Consider the following 21,600-nt stretch of genomic DNA (forward strand, 5'->3'; position numbering starts at 1 on the left):
GGAGGCTGAAGCGGGTGGATCACTTAAACTCAGGAGTTTGAGTCTAGCCTGGCCAACATGGTGAGACCCTGTCCCTACTAAAAATACAAAAATTAGCAGGGCGTGGTGGCATGTTCCTGTAATCCCAGCTACTTGGGAGGCTGAGGCACAAGACTCGCTTGAATCTGGGAGGCAGATGTTGCAGTGAGCCGAGATTGCACTACTGCACTCCAGCCTCGGAGAAAGAGTCTCAAAAAAAAAGTTAAGTAAATGAGTTTCTGTAAGCAGACAGCAACTGTGTATGTGCCTCTTTTCAGTGGACAGCAGAGAGAAGTGCTAGAATGAGAAATATTGTCTACAATGGTTCCTAACCTGAGACTCCAGGGAGTCCATAGGTGATTAAATTCAGGGAGCTTTTGTGAAGATTACCAGAATCTGTGTTAGCTAAAAAATGTAGAGGCCAGACTCGATGACTCTTGCCTGTAATCCCAGCACTATGGGAGGCTGAGACTGGTGGAGCTCACCTGAGGTCAGGAGTTTGAGACCAGTCTGGCTAAAATGGTGAAACCTCGTCTCTACTAAAAATACAAAAATAAGCAGAACTGTGTTGACATGCATCTGTAATCTCAGCTACTTGGGAGGCTGAGGCAGGAAAAATGCTTGAACCAGGAAGGCGGAGGTTGCAGTGAGCCGAGATCGCACCACTGTACTCCAGACTGGGTGACAGAGTGAAACCCTGTTTCAAAAAAAAAAAAAAATAGTTAAAACCACTTTTAGTAGTTTTAACAGGAAAAATGCAATGAAATTTTAAAACATTATTTTTTATATTATTATATATAGTACTGTATTACTATAGTACTGTACTACTCGGCAGGCTGAGGAATGAGAATCACTTGAACCTGGGAGACAGAGGTTGCAGTGAGCCGAAGTTGCATGAGCCAAGATTGCACGATTGTGCTCCAGCCTGGGAGACAGAGCAAGACTCCATCTCAAAAACAAAAAAGTTAAATAAATTTCTGTAAACAGACAGCAACTGTGTATGTGCTGTATGTGTGCTATATATATTATTATATATAGCATATATTTTTATATATAGTACTATATTAATATACTAATATATAATATTAGTATATTATAATACTAATTAGTATATTATATATAATATTAGTATATTAGTAATATAATATATTAGTATATTAATATAGTACTGTATATACTATAAAATATATGCTATAACACATATACATTACATATGTACTATAGTATATATACGATATATATAGTACATATATATATACTATATATACTACATATATATCGTATATATATATGTACTATATACACACATATATAGTACTATATATGTATATATGTGGTACTACATATGTACTATATATGCTATAATACATATATAGTACATGTACTATAATATATATACTATATAGTGTATATATAATATACACTATATATATGAGTTCAAAGGGACAGCCCACTATGTATACTATATATAATATAGTATATAGTATAAACAATATATATATTATATAGTATATTATATAGTATATGCAATATATATAATATAGTGTATGTACTATATATAGTACTATACTATAATATACAGTATATAATACATACTATATATAGTATATAATAAATATATAATACATACTATATATTATAGTATACTACACTATATACTATATAGTATAGTACTATATATAGTACATGTATATTAATAATATAGTACTTAGTTTAAGATAATAAAGATAATTTCTACCTATAATGTAAGAAGTAAATAGTGGCAAGCTTAAAAGAGGGCTGTGATTATTCTGTGAATGATAGTTAATTTTTTCTTACAAATTTGTTTGAATTACATATGATAAAGTTAGCTTTTTATTACCGTACATTGCTATGACTCATGTAACCACCACTATAATTGAAATTCAGAACATTTCTGTCACTTTGAAACATCTAGTGCTGTCCCTTTGAACTCCAACCCTTTCCCCCAATGCCTGGCGCTCAGTGGCCTGTTTTCTGTTGATACAGTTTGGCTTTTCCAGAGTGTCATGTAAATGGAATCATACATGCAATATGTAGTTTTTTGAGTCTGCTTTCTTTCACTTAGCATATTGCATTTGAAATTCATCTATGTTGCTATAGTATCAAAAGTTCCTTCTCTTCAGTTGCTCAGTAGTACTCCTTTTCATGGATATTTGGTGATTATGACCTAAACTGCTATAAACATCAGTACAGATTTTTTGTGTGTGTGAACATAAGTTTTTAAAAATATTTATTTATTTATTTATTTTTTGAGACAGAGTTTTGCTCTGGTTGCCCAGGCTGGAGTGCAATGGTGTGATCTTGTCTTACCACCACCTCTGCCTCTGGGGTTCAAGTGATCTAGTAGCAAAAACCCAGTAGAACTATAAGACTTCAGGAAGAAAACATAGGAGAAAATCTTTGTGACCTTGCATTTTGCAAATATTTGTTTAGATAAACACCAAAAGCACAATTCATTAGAGAATATGAATTTAAGTTTGAAGGTTTTTACTACTAATTTAGTTTCTGTGATAGATACAGGATTATCCAGGTTATGTAATGCTTCTTGAATGAGATTTGGTAGAATGTCTTGTTTTTCTTTCTTTTTTTTTTTGTTGAGACGGAGTTTCACTCTTGTTGCCCAAGCTGGAGTGCGATGGTGCAATCTTGGCTCATTGCAACCTCCGCTTCCTGAGTTCAAATGATTCTCCTGCCTCAGCCTCCCAAGTAGCTGGGATTACAGGCATGCACCACCACGTGTGGCTTAATTTTTGTATTTTTAGTAGAAATGAGGTTTCACCATTTTAACCAGGCTGGTTTCTAACTCCTGATCTCAGGTGGTCTGCCTGCCTAGCTTGGCCTTCCAGAGTGTTGGGATTACAGGTGTGAGCACCATGCCCAGCCTAATTTGCTCTTTTTTCTCTGTTTTCTTAAGTGAAAGCTGGGGTGTGAGTTTTTGAAAGCTGTTATTTGAGGCTTTAAGCATATAATGCCATAAATTTCTCTTTTTGTACTACTTTAGTTGTATCCTGCAAAGTTTGATGTTGTATATTCATTTTATTCAGTTAGTAATTTTTTCTTTTTAAATAGGGTCTCACTCTGTTGTCCATGCTGGAGTATAGTAGTGTGATCTCAGCTCACTGCAGCCTCAACCTCCCCACCTTAGACTTCTGACTAGTTGGGATTACAGGCGTGTGCCACCACTCCTGGCTTATTTTTGTATTTTTTGTAGAGACAGAGTTTCGCTGTGTTGCCCAGGCTGGTCTGGAACTCCTGAGCTAAAGCCATCAGCCTGCCTCGGCCTCCCAAATGCTAGGATTACAGGTGTGAGCCTCTGTACCCAGCCAGTCACAACATATGAACTAAGGAAATAAGCAAATTATGGGATAGTATTTATAGTATGGTTCTACTTGTGAATAATGAAAACATGAAATGTTTATGTATATGGTGATATGAGGCCAGGCATAGTGACTCACTTCTGTCACCCTAGTGCTTTGGGAGGCTGAGGCAGGAGGATTGCTTGAGCTAGGAGTTTGAAGCCCACAGGTGTGGGCCACCGTGCCGTGCCTAAAGCAGGTATTATTTAGCTATTACTTTTGCTTTACAAGTAAGGAAACAGATGCAGAAAGGTCACACAATTGCTGTTCTTTGTTTTACCCCAGTCTTTTAGACCCCAGATCAGTGCTTGTTTCTGAAATATATGAACTGAGCAGTGTTCCTGGCCTTCTAGGACTTTTAAGTGAAAAAGGAAATAAAGTGATACATTAAACAGTGTATGTTCTGCTTTTATGAGGTTTTAGGAACATGAAAGTACCACTTAAGTATTTGGGAGGTTAAGAAAGGTTTTATAGAGCAGTTGATGTTTGAGGTGAGGATTGAATAAGATTTTTTTTTTAAACATGGTTTCAAGTTAATGCTGCTATTTTAAACCATTTACACGTTGGTATTTTCAGCAGCAATGAAATTAGCATGTGAGTATTGTTATGGAAGCAAAAACAGTGTGAGAAGTATTACCTAATAAACATTCAGACACCGTATTGAGCACAGTGTGTTACATTATAACTTTTTATTATATATTCTTTTGTTAATGTTTTGCTGTTAAGAATTTAATAACCCTACGCTGGGCATGGTAGCTCACACCTGTAATCCTAGCAGTTTGGGAGGCTTAGGTGGGCAGATCAAGAGATCAGGAGACCATCCTGGCCAACATGGTGAAACCCTGTCTCTACTAAAAATACAAAAATTAGCTGGGCATGGTGGCGCGTGCCTTGCTACTTGGGAGGCTGAGGCAGGAGAATCACTTGAACCCAGGAGGTGGAGGTTGCAGTAAGCTGAGACTGCACCAACTGCCCTCCAACCTGGCTACAGAATGAGACTCTGTCTCCAAAAAAAAAAAAAAAAAAAGAAAGAATTTAATAACCCTAAATGTAATATGATTTCTTTCACTACAGATGTCCTCCTCGAACTTTCTTACCAGCTCTCTGTAAAATTTTTCTTGATGAAAGTGCTCCAGACAATGTATTAGAAGTGACAGCCCGTGCCATAACATACTACCTGGATGTATCTGCAGAATGTACCCGAAGGATTGTTGGGGTAGATGGAGCTATAAAAGCACTTTGTAATCGGTTAGTTGTAGTTGAACTTAACAACAGGACTAGCAGAGACTTAGCTGAACAATGTGTAAAGGTAAGTATTATTTATTAGCTCATTACTTATTTCTCTCGGACCTCTCAGGGATGAGTATTGGCTCATTTTAAACATCACTTAGAGACTGAAAAATATATTTACTAAAAAAAAAAATTCTTTCTATTTTCAATCTTACTTTATTGAGAGTAGTTGAAAACAATGGAGATCACAACTTTTACGGCACCAAAGGAGGTCCTATTGGCTTGGGAAAAGAAATCTTATCTTAGAAGGAAAACTGTAGGTCATTGATATATGCTCTGTGCTGCTTCAGTGCACTTCAGTTCCTGGTAGTCACTTAGAGATAGGTTATCCCTGTTCTTGCCCCAAATCATTTTGTTTTATAATAATAACAGTTAGCTGGGCTTCGTGACTCACACCTGTAATCCCAGCACTTTGGGAGGCCCAGGCAGGTGGATCACAAGGTCAAGAGATGGAGACCATCCTGGCCAACATGGTGAAACCCTGTCTGTATTAGAAATACAAAAAAATTAGCTGGGTGTGGTGGCATGCGCCTGTAGTCCCAGCTACTCGGGAGGCTGAGGCAGGAGGGTTGCTTTGACTCCGGAGGCAGAGGTTGCAGTGAGCCGAGATTGCGCCACTGCACTTCAGCCTGGCAACAGAGCGAGACTCCGTCTCAAAAAAAAAAAATAGTAACAGTCAGCGAACGCCACCTGTGCTAGGCATTATTCTAAGCACTTTTAAGGTATTAACTCATTTAATCTTCATAGCAACTCTCTATGGGATAAGTTGGTGCCATAAATATTACAATTTCTTTTCTTTCTTTTTTTTTTTTTGTTGTTGACAGTCTCGCTGTGTCACCCAGGCTGGAGTGCAGTGACACGATCTCAGCCTATTGTAACCTCTACCTCCTGGGTTCAAGCCATTCTGCCTCAGCCTCCCAAGTAGCTGGGACTACAGGCACCTGCCACCACGCCTGGCTAATTTGTTTTGTATTCTTAGTAGAGACCGGGTTTCACTACGTTGGCCAGGCTGGTCTTGAACTCCTGACCTCGTGATCCACCTGCCTTGGGCTCCCAAAGTGCTGGAATTACAAGCATGAGCCACTGTACCTGACCGAATATTATCATTTCTATGTTACAGATAAAAAAAATTCAAGTATACCGAAGTTAAGGAATGTACTTGCAGGTAGTGAGCAACAGAGCCGAGACTTGAAGTTTAGGAATTTGAAGATTAGGAAGTCTGGTTCTAGGGCCCAGGGATTTAACTATTTTGCTGTATTCCCTGTAGAGTAAGCTGTTATCTTTATGTAACTCTAAAATGTTATGTAATTCTAAAAGCATTAGTACTAGATCCGTACTTTATTGGAACTATTTGTGGTGAATACATTTAGATTTTACTTTTTTTTTTTTTTTTTTTGAGACAGAGTCTCGCTGTCTCCCAGGCTAGAATGCAGTGGCACCATTTCGGCTTGCTGCAACCTCTGCCTCCTGGGTTCAAGCTATTCTCCTGCCTCAGCCTCCCGAGTAGCTGGTACTGCAGGCATGTGCCACCATGCCCGGCTAATTTTTTGTATTTTTAGTAGAGATGGGATTTCACCATGTTGGCCAGGCTGATCTCAAACTCCTGACCTCAGGTGATCCAACTGCCTTGGCCTCCCAAAATGATGCTGGGATTACAGGCATGAGTCACTGAGACCAGCCCCTGATTCTTTTTTTTGTGTGTGTGTGTGTGTGTGATTTCTGCTTTATTCTTTTTGTGATTCTTGCTACTCTAGGTCAGCAGTTCTCAAACTTTTTTGTCTCAAGATCCCTTTACAAGTCTTAAATAATTGAGGATACCCAAAGAGCCTTTGTTTACATAGGTTTTATCTATTTATTTACCATATTATATACTGAAACTGAGAAATTTAAAATATTTATTAATTTATCTTAAAATATTGACAATGTTTTATACATAGCAGATTTAATGAAAAATAACTTTTTTTTTTTTTTTTTTTGAGACAGAGTCTTGCTCTGTTGCCAGGCGCCAGGCTGGAGTGCAGTGGCACGATCTCGGCTCACTGCAATCTCTGCCTCCCAGGCTCAAGCAATTCTCCTGCCTCAGTCTCCCGAGTAGCTGGGACTACAGGCGCACGCCACCACGCCCAGCTAATTTTTGTATTTTTAGTAGAGACGGGGTTGCACCATGTTGGCCAGATGGTCTCGATCTCTTGACCTCGTGATCCGCCCACCTCGGCCTCCCAAAGTGCTGGGATTACAGGCATGAGCCACCGTGCCCAACTGAAAAACAACTTTTTAAAATTAACAGAAAGTTAGTGAGAAGACTGGAATTGTTAGGCGTTTTTGCAAATCTCTTAAGAAAAATCTGTCTTTAGAGTAGACAGCTGGATACTCCTAATTTGCTTCTGCATTCAGTCTAGTACAATATCACACCTTGCTTAGCTTCTGGAAAATGCTACCCTAGACTAATGAGAATGAAAGAGACAAATAGTGTTAGAGTATTATTATGAGCATTTGCTAAATTACTTGTAGTGCTTTAGCTTGCCATACACATTTCACTTTCTAAACCTGCACTGTCCAATATGGTAGACAAATAAGTCTATTGAGCACTTCAAATGTGGCCACTCCAAATAGAGATGTGTTGTAAGTATAAAGTATACATGTAGTTTTAAAGACAATACATGAAAGACTATAATATATATCAGTAATTTTCTATATTGATTTCATGTTGAAATGATGATGCCTGGGTATATTGAGTTAAATAAAATATATTAATTTTTGAGACAGGGTCTCACGCTTGCCAAAGCTGAAGTGCAGAGGTGCGATCATGGCTTACTTCAGCCTCAACCTCCTTGGCTCAGGTGATCCTGTCACCTCAGTCTCCTGAGTAGCTGAGACTATAGCACTTGCCACTACTATGGCTGGTTAATTTTTCTCTGTTTTGTAGTTGTCAGGTTTTGCCATATTGCCCAGGTTGATCTTGAACTTCTGGGCTCAAGTGAACTGCCCACCTTGGCCTCTCAAAGTGCTGAGATTACAGGTGTGAGCTACCACACCCAGCTAAAAAAAAAATTATTTAAATTAATTTCGTTTTTTTCACTTTTCTGTTTTTAATGTGTCACTAATAAATTTGGAGAGTGCATTATTTCTGTGATTCTCGAAAATTAGGCTTGCATTCTTTCGTTAAATTTGTTTTACTGTTATAGGTATTAGAACTGATATGTACTCGTGAGTCAGGAGCAGTCTTTGAGGCTGGCGGTTTGAATTGTGTGCTTACCTTCATTCGTGACAGTGGACATCTAGTTCATAAAGACACCTTGCACTCTGCCATGGCTGTGGTATCAAGACTCTGTGGCAAAATGGAGCCTCAAGATTCTTCTTTAGAAATTTGTGTAGAATCTCTGTCTAGTTTATTAAAACATGAAGATCATCAGGTAATTAAGTTCCTGTTATATTCAGAAAGTGATTTTTATAGTGTCCCTTATTTATAATTATGATAGACTATAATTTGAACTTTTAACTTGATGAAATAGAGGTAATTCCATCTTCTTTTTCTAATTTTATCTCTGTGTGGTAATCTTTTTGGAAATGAAACTTTTAAGATTATAAATGTGAATCTGTTTATTCTTAAAATTTAAATATAATAAAAATATGTAATTTTTACAGCTGTACTTGCACTGAGTGTAATTTTGTTGAATTGGTACAATTTTGTTGTACCAAGTATTTGGTACTGATTTTGTTGACTTAAGATAGATCTCACTTAGAGTAAATAAGACAGTATCTTTTTTTGTTTTTGAGATAGAATCTTGCTTTGTCACATGGGCTGAAGTGCAGTGATGCAATCTCAGCTCACTGCAGCCTCCACCTTCTGGGTTCAAGCGATTCTCCTGCCTCAGCCTCCCAAGTAGCTGGGACTACAGGCCACCTGCCACCACACCTGGCTAATTTTTGTATTTTTAGTAGAGGTGGGGTTTCACCATATTGGCCAAGCTGGCCTCAAACTTTTAACTTTGTGATCCTCCCTCCTTGGCCTCCCAAAGTGCTGGGAATACAGGCATGAGTCACCGAGCGTACCGTAAGACAGTATTTACAATCTTATCTGTAAACCTTTATTGAATTAGCATACTTTGGAAAATAAAACTTGACATTTAATGCCTTTTTATTGTTCAGATGTTATTTTCAGTTGATACTCATAGATTATCATGACAAAGGTACACATAATAACAGTTAATATTTTTGAGCTTTTACTGTCCATCCAGATTCTTTATATGTATTACCTTATTTAAGTTAACACAATGAGATATAGTTACCATTATTATCCCCATTTTACAAATGAGGGAACTGAGGCCTTAAGCAGATTAAAGTAACTTCCTCAGGTTATACAGTTAGCAGTATGTGGAGCTGTGATTCAAATCTAGGCAGATCACATGCTTCATCACTTTGCTACAGTTGCCTTTCTTACAGTGTCAGTATGAAATGATCATTACTAACCCTTTTTAGGTGAATTTTATCTGTGGGCATTTTCTTTACATCATTAGGTTTCAGATGGAGCTCTGCGATGCTTTGCATCACTAGCTGACCGATTTACCCGTCGTGGTGTTGACCCAGCTCCATTAGCCAAGCATGGATTAACCGAGGAGCTGTTATCTCGAATGGCTGCTGCTGGAGGTACTGTATCAGGACCATCATCAGCATGCAAACCAGGTCGCAGCACCACAGGAGCTCCTTCCACAACTGCAGATTCCAAATTAAGTAATCAGGTGTCAACAATTGTAAGTCTGCTCTCAACACTTTGCAGAGGCTCTCCAGTAGTAACACATGTAAGAATGTTTTTGAATCTTTGCTTTTTAGTCTTCAGAAAAAGTGTTTTTGTATAATGCTAATATATTAAACTTTTTTCTTCCCATCTCTTTCTAGGATCTCCTAAGGTCAGAGCTTCCAGATTCAATCGAAAGTGCATTGCAGGGTGATGAAAGATGTGTGCTTGATACTATGCGTTTGGTTGACCTTCTCTTGGTGCTGCTATTTGAAGGACGAAAAGCTTTGCCAAAGTCTAGTGCTGGATCTACAGGCAGAATCCCAGGACTCCGGAGATTAGATAGTTCTGGGGAGCGCTCACATCGGCAGCTTATAGATTGTATTCGAAGTAAAGATACCGATGCACTTATAGATGCAATTGACACAGGAGGTCAGAAAATATTTTTTTAAATATAAAAAAAAAGTTGTGAGATAAGCATATATTCAGTTTCTAGTTTTTGGACAGTGCTCTTAGAAATTGTGCCAGATAACAAAATGGCACCCCTTCAATATTCTCCACTCTCCCTGTGTATATTATATAATTATCAGCTTGGTGCATGGTGAAACCTGAATAAATGCTTGTTGACTGAGTAAAACTTCTATAAAGTTTGAAATTTCTGTTTTATTAGCTGAAGGAGATACTGTAAATTTTAAGGTTTTCTCAAGATCTATGGAAACTGATGTGAATGAATTATAATAATGCAGATTTTTTTAGACTGCCACATGAGGTGATCAGCAAATACAAATTCCTGAAAGATGCTTCTGGGTCATCAGATTTGTTCTTTTGTGTTCTTTGAATTATAGATGGGGGTTCGCCTCTTTTAGCAACTAATACCTTATCGAGTTGTGTATTTAGTTTTTTCATTTCTTATTTCATGTTTAAGACTTAAAGCTTTGTGAATCCCCAGTGCTTTAAAGTTTTTCCAATTTTTTTTTTTTTTTTTTTTTTTGACGGAGTCTCGCTCTATTGCATAGGCTGGAGTGCAGTGGTACAGTCTCAGCTCACTGCATCCTCCACCTTCCAGGTTCGAGCAATTCTCCTATCTCAGCCTCCTGAGTAGTTGGGGTTACAGGTATGTGCCACTATACCTGGCTAATTTTTGTATTTTTAGTAGAAAAGGGGTTTCACCATGTTGGCCAGGCTGGTCTTGAACTCCTGAACTCAAGTGATCCTCCCACCTCGGCCTCCCAGAGTGCTGGGGTTACAGGTGTGAGCCACCATGTCCAGCCTCAAATACTTTTTCTTAGCTGACTTGAGGTTTGCTGATTATGTACTACTTTATAGTTGAGCTATATATCAAAAACACTCTTGACTCTTTATTTAGATGATTACTAATAACAATCTTAAAATGGTTCAATCTTTAGATAAGTTTAGTAGTATTTTATTGGCCTTAAAAATGTGTTTTTTTTTTTCCTTCGAAATTTCAGCCTTTGAAGTAAATTTTATGGATGATGTAGGTCAGACTCTATTAAACTGGGCATCTGCTTTTGGAACTCAGGAAATGGTAAGCTAATAAATAAAAGCTAGTATTTAAATTAAAGATAGAAATATTAATACAAAGCAGCTTTATGATTCTTTATCATTTTACAGGTAGAATTTCTTTGTGAAAGAGGTGCTGATGTTAATAGAGGTCAAAGGTCATCATCATTACATTATGCTGCATGTTTTGGAAGACCTCAAGTAGCAAAGGTAAAGTCGAGGTTTTAAAACTGCTAATTTTTAACATTTACACGGTTTAAAAATTAGAATGTTATAAAATATTTTACTTTGCTAAATCATGCTTCCAAGCCATCTCCATCCACTTCATTCCCCCTTACTTACTGTAAGTGTTTTTAATTAGTTTTTTTCTTTTTAGTGTTTCCTAATACAGATTCAAGTAAAAACAAATATATATGTTTATATTATATATATATATTCCCTCCTCTTTCCTTTTTTTTTTCTTTTCTTTTTTTGAGACAGTTTCGCACTTGCTGTCCAAATGGTGCGATCACAATGTCCAAATCGCAATGGTGCGATCTCGGCTCACTGCAACCTCTGCCTCCTTGGTTCAAGCAATTCTCCTGCCTCAGCCTCCTGAGTGGTAGGGATTACAGGCATGTGTCACCATGCCTGGCTAATTTTGTATTTTTAGTGGAGACGAGATTTTTCCATGTTGGTCAGGCTGGTCTCAAACTCCTAACCTCAGGTGATCCACCTGCCACAGCCTCCCAAAGTGCTGGGTTTACAGAAGAGACTGCTTTTAAGGTACTAAGTGCAAAGGCAGGGATTTGGATTGGCACCTGCTTGATTAAGTAATTCTGGAAAATCTTTAGTTTACATAGTTGGATGTCAAAGAAATAAAGTATTGTTGTATTCAAATTAAATGCTTTTCTTCTCTAGACTCTGTTACGGCATGGTGCAAACCCAGATCTGAGAGATGAAGATGGGAAAACTCCATTAGATAAAGCTCGAGAAAGGGGTCATAGTGAAGTAGTAGCTATTCTTCAGTCTCCAGGTGAGTGCTACCTTCTTTCCTTTAAGCCATCTGCTGTTGTTTTTCACCTTTCATTTCCATAGTTTTCTATAGATACATTAACATTATATAAATGAACTATTCATGTGGGGTCAAATAAGTATTTATGTATATCCTTACATTTGTTAAACGTTTAACAGCTTATTCTTCTGTGTTGAGACTGTGCCTGATTCCAGAATGACCACAATCTAAAGTTCAAGGAATATGGGAATGTCAGATAAATAATACTTTAGTATTGTTTAGATAAGGTAGTTTGACCAAAGAGAGTTGATGAATCCAGAGCTTCTGTGAAATAATTTTTGGAACCAAGTGGAGTATCCAAAATTATCTCCTTAATTTGTTATTGAGCTTATTGAAGTTACTAATGTTCTTTAGTATTTTTATAAGCATCATTGAAACAGTGTTCTAATTTCAGTTTATTTATTTGTTAATTAGAGAAAATTATTGTTAAATTGGATATATCTTAAAGTTTTTTCCCTTGAAAGCAAAAGTTTCCAAAAAAGAATTTCTTTGAACAATATTTGTCTGCAGGTGATTGGATGTGTCCAGTTAATAAAGGAGATGATAAGAAAAAGAAAGATACAAACAAAGATGAAGAAGAATGTAATGAGCCCAAAGGAGATCCGGAAATGGCACCCATATACTTGAAAAGGCTGTTGCCTGTGTTTGCACAAACATTTCAGCAAACTATGCTGCCTTCAATAAGGTAGTTACTCATACTATTTGTGTGTGTTACACCAAATTACACCAATTATGTGGTTTTATCTTCATTTTCACACACACTATTTGTGTGTGTTACAGCCAAATTACACCAATTATGTGGTTTTATTTATCTTCATTTTCCAGAAGGATTTGAGGTTCATTTTAACGTTAAAAAGTTGTGGTAAGAATAAAAATTAGATCAGAAGTGGGAAAGTCCTATCTTTCCTTCTGATGATCTGACTGAAGAGGAGGAATTTTAGTAAAGATTACTAGATTCTTAACAGATTTTTGGTAGCTCTCTGAATATTAAATCTCTAGAGAAATTTTGGTAAGTATTGCAAACACTTACTGAGCTTTTTGGAAGCCTGTTGGTAGGGACAGTATGAGATGGCCACTGGAGGAATTATACAGATAAACGAGACTTGGCTCTTGCTTACTCTATCCCTTGTGGGCTAGTAAGGGATGTGTGTGGGCAAAACACAAAGTGGTAAATGATTAGGCACATAATCAGGGTTCTCTGGAATATAGATGATTTAACAACTAATTTGGTTGGGCAGATTGGAGATGGTTTTATGCAGAGGACATGAGATTTAAATTGTGGTTTAAAGGATACCTAGGAGTTTTCTAGGCAGACAAATTTGGAAGCATGGGTGAAGAACAGTATGTGCAAATGTGTGAAGGTATGAATCAATCCATCAGGAACTCCTTGTGGCCCTCCCTCTACAGTGTATCCATAACTTGCCATTTCTTTTCATTTTTTGCCAGTCAGGTCAGTACTCTTATCCAAACTCCCGTAGACTGTGGTTTGACCACTGCAGTAGCCTCTTAATTAGTCATTCTGCTTTTTCTCTCTTGCTCCTTTACAATGTTTATACATATTAGGCTGAATTATATATATATATATATTTTTTAATTAATTAATTTTTGAGACAGGATATTGCTGTTGCCCAGACTGGAGTGCATTGGCTGGATCAGGCTCACAGCAGCCTCTACTTCCTGGGTTCCGGTGATTCTCCCACCTTAGCCTCCCGAATAGCTGGGATTACAAGTGTGCCACCATGCCCAGCTAATTTTTTGTACTTTTAGCATAGATGGGGTTTCACCATGTTGCCCAGGCTGTCTCAAACTCCTGGGCTCAAGTGATCGCCCACCTTGGCCTCCTAAGTGCTGGGATTACAGACGTGAGCCACTACAGCTGGCCATATATATTTTTAGAGACTGGTCTTGCTCTTCATCCAAGCTGGAGTGCAGAGGCACAATCATAGCTCACTGTAACCTTGAACTCATGGGCTCAAGTGATCCCCTACCTTAGCCTCTCAAGTAGCTAGAATTACAGATGTATACCACCTTGCCTGGCTAATTTTTTTTTTTTTCTGAGAGGAGTTTCTCTCTTATCCAAGCTGGAGTGCAATGGCGCAATCAGCTCACTTCAACCTTTGCCTCCCAGATTCAAGTGATTCTCCTGTCTCAGCCTCCAGAGTAGCTGGGATTACAGGCATGCACCACCATGCTGGGCTAGTTTTTTTTTGTATTTTTAGTAGAGACAGGGTTTCTCCATGTTGGTCAGGCTGGTCTCGAACTTCTAACCTCAGGTGATCGGCTTGCTTCAGCCTCCCAAAGTGCTGGGATTACAGGCGTGAGCCACCGTGCCTGGCTTTAAAAATTGTTTTTTAAGAGACTAAATCTTGCTGTCTTGTCCAGGTTGGGGTACAGTGGTGCAATCACAGCTTACTGTATACTTGAACTCCTGGGCTCAAGGAATCCTCCCACCTCACTCAGCCTGCGGAGTATCTAGGACTACTGGCATGCACCACCACATCAGCTAATGTTTTTATTTTTTTGTAGAGATGAGGTCTGGCTGTCTTGCCCAGGCTGATCTTTATCTTCAGGGCTCAAGCAATCCTCTGGCCTCTGCTTCCTCAAGTGTTGGAATTACAGGCATAAGCTACTGTACTCAGCTTGAGAATTATAATTTAAAATTATAACTAAATCACACCACTTTCTAGTTTGAACCCATTGTAGCTTCTAATTGACTTTAATTAAAACTCAACTCCTTAACCCTTAGGCTTGCAAGATCTTACATAATCCCCACCCAGCTCTCCAACTGAGTACTGTCTAACCTTTGGCCCATGACGCTTTTGCTAGCCTTCTTTCTATTTGTGGAACCTTCCCAGTACATCCTTGCCTTAGGGCTTTTGCACTTGTTTACCACCTGCTTGAAACTTTCTGTCCCTAAATCTTCTGAAAATGGGTGGTTGTTTCATGTCATTCAGATCTGAGTTCAGATGTTACATCCATTGAAGTTTGTCTCCCTGATTTAAATTTACCACGTTACACTTTTTTAAATCAGTAATATTTTACTGACTTTATAAAGCTTACACTATCTTGGCTGTGGTGACTCACGCCTGTAATCCCAGCACTTTCGGAGGCTGAGGTGGGCAGATCACTTGAGGTCAGGAGTAGTTCTAGACCTGCCTGTCTAACATGAGGAAACCTTGTCTCTATGAAAAACACAAAAATTAGCTGGGTGTAGTGGCGCATGCCTGTAGTCCCAGCTACTTGGAGGCTGAGGCAGGAGAATTGTTTGAACCCAGGAGGCGGAGGTTGTAGTAAGCCGAGATTGTGCCACTGCATTCCAGCCTGGGCGACAGATTCCATCTCAAAAAAAAAAAACTTACACTATCTGAAATACTGCTTTTTTGGGGTTTTGTTTGCTTTATTGTCTTGCATCTTTAAAGTAAGCACCATAAGAGCTGGTCTTACGTACTGCTACATTCCTGCAGAGGCAAGGAGGTGTAGAATAGGGCCTGATCCTTAGGTCCTCAGCAGATATTTACTGAATGATTGAAGAGATACTTACTGAATGATTGAATAAGTATGTTTTGATAGCAGTTGTAAGTATTTGAATATTAATGGAGTACAGGACACATTTGGAAAGCTCAGGGAATAACGTTAAGAAGGTAGAGAGGAGCTTTTTATAACCTAGGAATGCTTTTGTAGGCTGTGTGAAAGAGCATGGACTTTACCTCACAGTTAAGGATTTTTAAAGACCTGTGAGGAAAATGACACATTTGGATTTCTGTTTATCAAGATCACTTTGACAGCCTGGCAGAGAGAAGGACTGGAGGAAGGAGAGAATAGAAGGGTTCATTGAGATAGGAACTTCAGGGGAACTAGATTGGTGAGAAGAAATTTAAGAGTTTGGCAGGTGGATTGTATAGGAATTGGTAACCGGTTAGATGGTGAATTGAAGGAAGAAAGGGTGAAAGATGACTACAGGTTTTTGGGTGAATGGGAATCTGATTTTGGTCATTTTCAGTTCAGGAGATCTGTGGAGTATGTGGTTTTATAAGATTCAAGTACCTCAAATACCAGTATTATGAACTGATGTTAAAATGCAAGCAGTCTGCTTTAAATAGGAGAGAAGTGGCAGCAAAATAATTCACTGTGAACATTTAATAGCTTGGTTTTTAATTCTTCCCCAGAGAGCTACAGAGTTGTAGGTGTTAGTGGGACAACTTATTTTATTTTTTTAACAACACAGGATTTCAGTTTTGAACAAGAAAATTTGGTCTGAAAATTTTAGAAGATTATCTGTTAGGCCAGTGCAAGAATCTTTAAATGTATTTGAGAGTAGAAGTGCTTCATGATAAGGCCATCAGGAAATTATAAAGTATGCTACCATATAGCAGAGTTCCCTCCTTGGATGGTTATTTTCTTTAATCATTTTAAATGTTTGGAGATACTAGTGCTAGAAAATTTGATGCTAAATTTTCTCAGGTAATTGTTAGACGCATTTAATTGTGGCTAGGAAAATAATACATGTCTTAGTTAAGAACTTATACTCTGGAATCAACTCAAATGAGTCCAAATGCTAGCATTGCCACTTTCCTAGATGTTTGGCCATGGGTAAGGCACTTAACCTCTTAATCTCAATTAGCTTATATCCAAGGTGAGGTTAATTATACTTAATTCTCTTTAGGTGTGAGAATAAAAATTAAGTGGGTATGTAGCATAGTGTCTAAAATTTAGAGGTATTTGAAAAGTAATAGTTTATTTTTTCATATTCAGCATTATTAAAAACAAGAGGGAGCACATGATGTTTCTAGTCCTAGCTACTTGGGAAGCTGAGGTAGTAGGATTGCTTGAGACCAGCTTAGGCAACATAGTGAGACCCTGTCTTGAAAAAACAAGGTGATTTGGCTACAACCTGATATTTTACCAGTTTTCTTAAAGTTTTACTAGATAAGTAAACATAATGCTGATTCAGACAGTTAAAGGAGTACCCATGTATATTGACATTAGCTATTATCCCTATAGACCTGTGCACAGTATCTGTTCAGTAAATAAAAGGCAGACAGCAGATCAGTGAAGTCTTCAGAGCAGGGATTGGGAGTATCAGTGGTGGAGTAGTTTGTAAAAGCCTATTTTCTTTGTAAGATAATTAGACTGTGGACTTCTCCACTTTGTTTTAGAAGAAAGCTACATAGAAATTTGAAGAGATCTGGTAAGTAAACATCTTGGGAGTTAGTGTAAATAACTGGACAAAGATTGAGTCTACTTTTCAGCAAACCAGATCTTTGAGACCTTTAAAATAATTTTTTTTTTGAGACGTAGTCTTACTCTGTTGCCTAGGCTGGAGTGCAGTGGTGCGGTCTCATTTCACTGCAACCTCCACTTTCCAGGGTCAAGCAAGTCTTCTGCCTCAGCTTCCTGAGTAGCTAAGACTACAGGCGTGCACCACCATGCCTGACTAATTTTTGGATTTTTAGTAAAGACAGGGTTTCACCATGTTGGCCAGGGTGGTCTCGAACTCCTGATCTCGTGATCCACCCACCCCCACCTCCCAAAGTGGTGGGATTACAGGCATGAGCCACCATTTTTGTTGTTGTTGTTGTTTTGAGACAGAGTCTTGCTCTGTCACCCAGGCTGGAGTGAAGTGGCGTGATCTTGGCTTATTGCAGCCTCCACCTCCCAGGTTCAAGCTATTCTCCTGCCTTAGCCTCCTGAATAGCTGGGATTACAGGCAGGCACCACCATGCCCAGCTAATTTTTATAGTTTTAGTAGAGGTGGGGTTTTGCCATGTTGGCCAGGCTGGACTTGAACTCCTGACCTCAAGTGATCTGCCCACCTTGGCCTCCCAAAGTGCTGGAATTACAGGGGTGAGCCACTGCGCCTGGCCCTTTAAACATTTTTACAAATGTTTTAGCTACAGAGTCTCACTGTCACACAGACTGGAGTACAGTGGAGTGATCATAGCTTACGGCAACCTCAAACTCCTGGGCTCAAGAGATTTTCCCACCTCAGCCTTCCAAGCACCTGCGACCACAATTGTGCACCATCATGCCCGGCTAAATTTTTTTTGTGGGGGACAGGGTCTCACTCTGTCACCTAGACTAGAGTGCAGTGGCACAATCTCAGCTCACTGCAGCGTCTGCTTCCAAGGCTCAAGCAATCCTCTCACCTCAGTCTCCTGAGTAGCTGAGACTATAGATGCATGCCACCATGCCTGGGTAAACACCTGGCTAATTAAAAAAGGTTTTTTTTTTGTAGAGATGAAGTCTTGCTGTGTTGCTCAGACTGGTCTCAAACTCCTGGGCTCAAGCAATCTTCTTATGTCAGCTTCCCAAAGTGTTGAGTTTACAGGTTTGAGCCACCGTGTGTGGTCTGTTTTTTTTTTTTGTAACAAGATCTTGCTCTGTTACTCAGGCTAGAGGGCAGTGGCATGATCTCAGCTCACTTCAGCCTCAGTCTCCCAATGAGCTGATACTACAGGCAAGCACCAACACGCCTGGCAAATTTTTTAATTTTTTTGTGTGTGTAAATAAGGTCTCACTATGTTGCCCAGACTGGTCTTGAGCTCTTGAGCTCTAGTGATCCCCCTAAAGTGCTAGGATTACAGGTGTGAGCCACTGTTCCTAGCCCAATTATTTATTTATTTATTTGACAATTTGAGAGAAAAAGTAGACTTAATGGGATATAGTGTGGGTAATTGTTCTTGGGTGAAAACATTAAATAATCTAAAGACATAAATTCTTCTAAAATTAATTTTTAGGTTATGCAGTTCTAAAGAAAATAACTACAGAATTTGTTTTAGAACTTGACAGATCCCAAAGTTCATCTGGAAGAATAAATAGGTGAGATTATTAAAGAAAAATCTGAAAAGCTAGTGTAACACTGTAACAATGAAACCTTTATGTTAACTAGCAGAATAGTGTGTTAATCAATGGAATAGAATCGTCCCCCAAATAGAGCCAGTTATACATAGGTATTGAATGTATTATAATAGATGTTTCTCAGATCATTCAGGGGACAGAGGACTATTTATTAAGTGGTACTAGAATATCTGCTTTATAGTTTGATTTTTAAAATCACCCCAGTTTTTTAATTTTATATTTTAAATGTAAACAAATTCTAAGACTTAAAAACTAAAATATTAGGAAAGCAAAAAGATAAGATACTTTTTTCCCTGTCCTCCAAAACTTTTTTTTTTTTTTGGAGACAGTCTTGCTTTGTGACTCAGGCTGGAGTGCAGTGGCATGATCTTGGCTCACTGCAACCTCCAACTCCTGGGATCAAGCGATTCTCCTGCCTCAGCCTCCCAAGGAGCTGGGCTTAAGGACAGGCACCACCATGCCCAGCTAATTTTTATACTTTTTTAGGAGAGACAGGGTTTCACCATGTTGACCAAGCAGGTCTTGAACTTACGGCCTTGTGTGATCCACCTTCCTTTGCCTCCCAAAGTGTTGGAATTACAGACATGAGCCAGTGCATCTAGGCCCTCCAAAACTTCTGAGCAAAAGAAAATATACTTGAATGTTTTTCAGACCTTGATAGGAAGAATGGCTTTTTCTTTCTTTCTTTCTTTTTGTTGTTTTGAGACAGAGTCCTGCTCTCTTGCCCAGGCAAGAGTGCAGTGGCGCAATATCGGCTCACTGCAACTTCGCCTCCCAAGTAGGCCTCCCTGTAATCCCATTACAGGCACACACCACCATGCTTGACTATTTTTTTTGTATTTTTAGTAGAAGACAGAGGTTTCGCTATGTTGACCAGGCTGGTTTCGAACTTCTGACCTCAGGTGATCCACCTGCCTCAGCCTGCCAAAGGGCTGAGATCGCAGGCGTGAGCCACTGCACCCAGCCCAGGTGTTTTTTTTTTGAGATGGTGTTGCTCCGTCACCCAGACTGTAGTGCAGTGGTGTGATCACGGCTCACTGCAACCTTGAACGCCATGGCACAGTGTATCCTCTTGCCTCAGCCTCTTGAGTACCTAGAACTGTAGGCACGCACCACCAGGTGCAGCTAATTTTTGTTTTTAGAGACAGTCTTGCTTTGCTGCCCAGGCTGGTCTTGAACTCCCAGTCTTATATAGTTTCCCCGCCTTGACCTCCCAAACTGCTAGGATTACAGACATGAGCCACTATGCCAGGCATACTTTAGAAACTTATTTGCATTAGCCAAATATGTCCTTTTAAATTTATTTTCTGTAAAAAACATTACTACATACCAGAAACAATATTACCTACAGCCACAAATGCCCCAGAATAGAAACTTTTAATCTAAATAAATTTGCCAGCAGGTGGGTATTTATTAGCAAATATGACAAAGGGATATTATCTTTATTATGCAAAGGGAATATACAAATTGATCATAAAAATTTCAGAGTCATTTAGATAAATTAGCTAATGATATTAAGGCACAGTGTTCAAAAGGAAACATAGCAAAAAATTAATAAGGAAAAATGTATTTCCTAGCTGGGTGTAGTAGCTCATGCCTGTAATCCCAGCACTTTGGGAGGCTGAGGTGGGAGGATTGCTTGAGTCCAGCAGTATGACACCAGTGTGGGCAACATGGTGAAACCCCGCCTCTACAAAAAAAATACAAAAATTAGTTGAGTGTGGGTGGTGCATGCCTGTAGTCCTAGCTACTCCGTAGGCTGAGGTGGGAGGATTGCTTGAGCCTGGGTAGTTGAGGCTACAGTCAGCCGAGATTGTGCCGCTGCACTTCAGTCTAGGTGACAAAGTGAGACCCTGTCTCAAAAAAAAAAAAAAAAAGTATTTCCTTACTAGTAAAAAGCAGAACATTTTAGAAATAAGTAATATTTGGTATCATTTTTATCTATTAGACATTTAAGAAACGTAAAAATAAGAAAAAAATTTTTAAGTAAAAGAAGTGTTGTTGATACTTATATTTAGTGATAATTTTAGGTGTTAACAGCCTTTTTTGAATCAGTTTACCAGTATGAATGCAGTACTCATACACATTCAATATTTATGAAAGTTTTTAGGCTCTTGGATCCAAGAATCCCTCTGTACTGAAGGAATATGAAAAAACTGTTTCCACAAAAATAGTGCTATTTTTAATAGAAAAGACTATAAACTAAATGCTCAAAATTCATATAATAGTGTTCAACAGAAAAATTTTATTTTGTGAATATTGTGTATTATCTACTGATTAAGAGATAGAATTTGAATTGAGGCTCTGTAATTTGTTAGTTCTGTGCTCTTAGTAGACTGACTTAACTCTCTTTCAGTATCTTCACTTGTATATCTGAGATAATAAAACCTACCTCATAGGGTTTGTTGTGTGGATTAAATGAATTATGTTTTTAAAGTACATAAAAAGATTCCTGCTTGTAATGGCTTGGTATATGAGAGATAAATAGATAAATAACATATAAACATTCTCATGCATTGTTAATTAAAATAAGTCCTGTTAATTGAAATTAAGTAAAAACAAAAAGGAAATATAATGTTATAACTTTAGCTAGAGAGAGTTATAAAATATGTAGAGACCCCATGCTATAGAAATACAGCTGTGTCACATGCCTCTCTAGGACATCAATTGAGATTTTTGCCTCTTCATCCTTCTTTCAGTCACCTCAGGGTAACTGCAGCTTGGTGCCTAGAATATTGTTAGATGCT

General features: G+C 38.5%; 1 protein-coding gene across 6 annotated transcripts in view; it reads left to right on the forward strand.

Moving 5' to 3' along the window:
- The window catches only part of HECTD1 (HECT domain E3 ubiquitin protein ligase 1), a 91,656-nt gene that overhangs the window by 14,358 nt on the left and 55,698 nt on the right, over window positions 1–21,600 (forward strand). For 5 of the 6 annotated variants that reach the window (XM_064374699.1, XM_021674898.2, XM_064374697.1 and 2 more), the window contains exons 3-10: window positions 4,470–4,704; window positions 7,871–8,098; window positions 9,203–9,484; window positions 9,582–9,852; window positions 10,890–10,966; window positions 11,053–11,151; window positions 11,842–11,956; window positions 12,506–12,680. In XM_064374699.1, coding sequence (XP_064230769.1) covers window positions 4,470–4,704; window positions 7,871–8,098; window positions 9,203–9,484; window positions 9,582–9,852; window positions 10,890–10,966; window positions 11,053–11,151; window positions 11,842–11,956; window positions 12,506–12,680 — 1,482 coding nt within the window. Of the gene's footprint in view, window positions 1–4,469; window positions 4,705–7,870; window positions 8,099–9,202; window positions 9,485–9,581; window positions 9,853–10,889; window positions 10,967–11,052; window positions 11,152–11,841; window positions 11,957–12,505; window positions 12,681–17,155; window positions 17,184–18,732; window positions 18,815–21,600 lie in introns of those variants that run through there. The other variant, XM_064374701.1, reaches the window with a different exon arrangement.

This window comes from Aotus nancymaae, unplaced genomic scaffold (assembly GCF_030222135.1).
Source record: "Aotus nancymaae isolate 86718 unplaced genomic scaffold, 86718_ANA_hifiasm-v0.15.2.pri h1tg000011l, whole genome shotgun sequence".
NCBI classification, from domain to species: Eukaryota; Metazoa; Chordata; class Mammalia; order Primates; family Aotidae; genus Aotus; species Aotus nancymaae.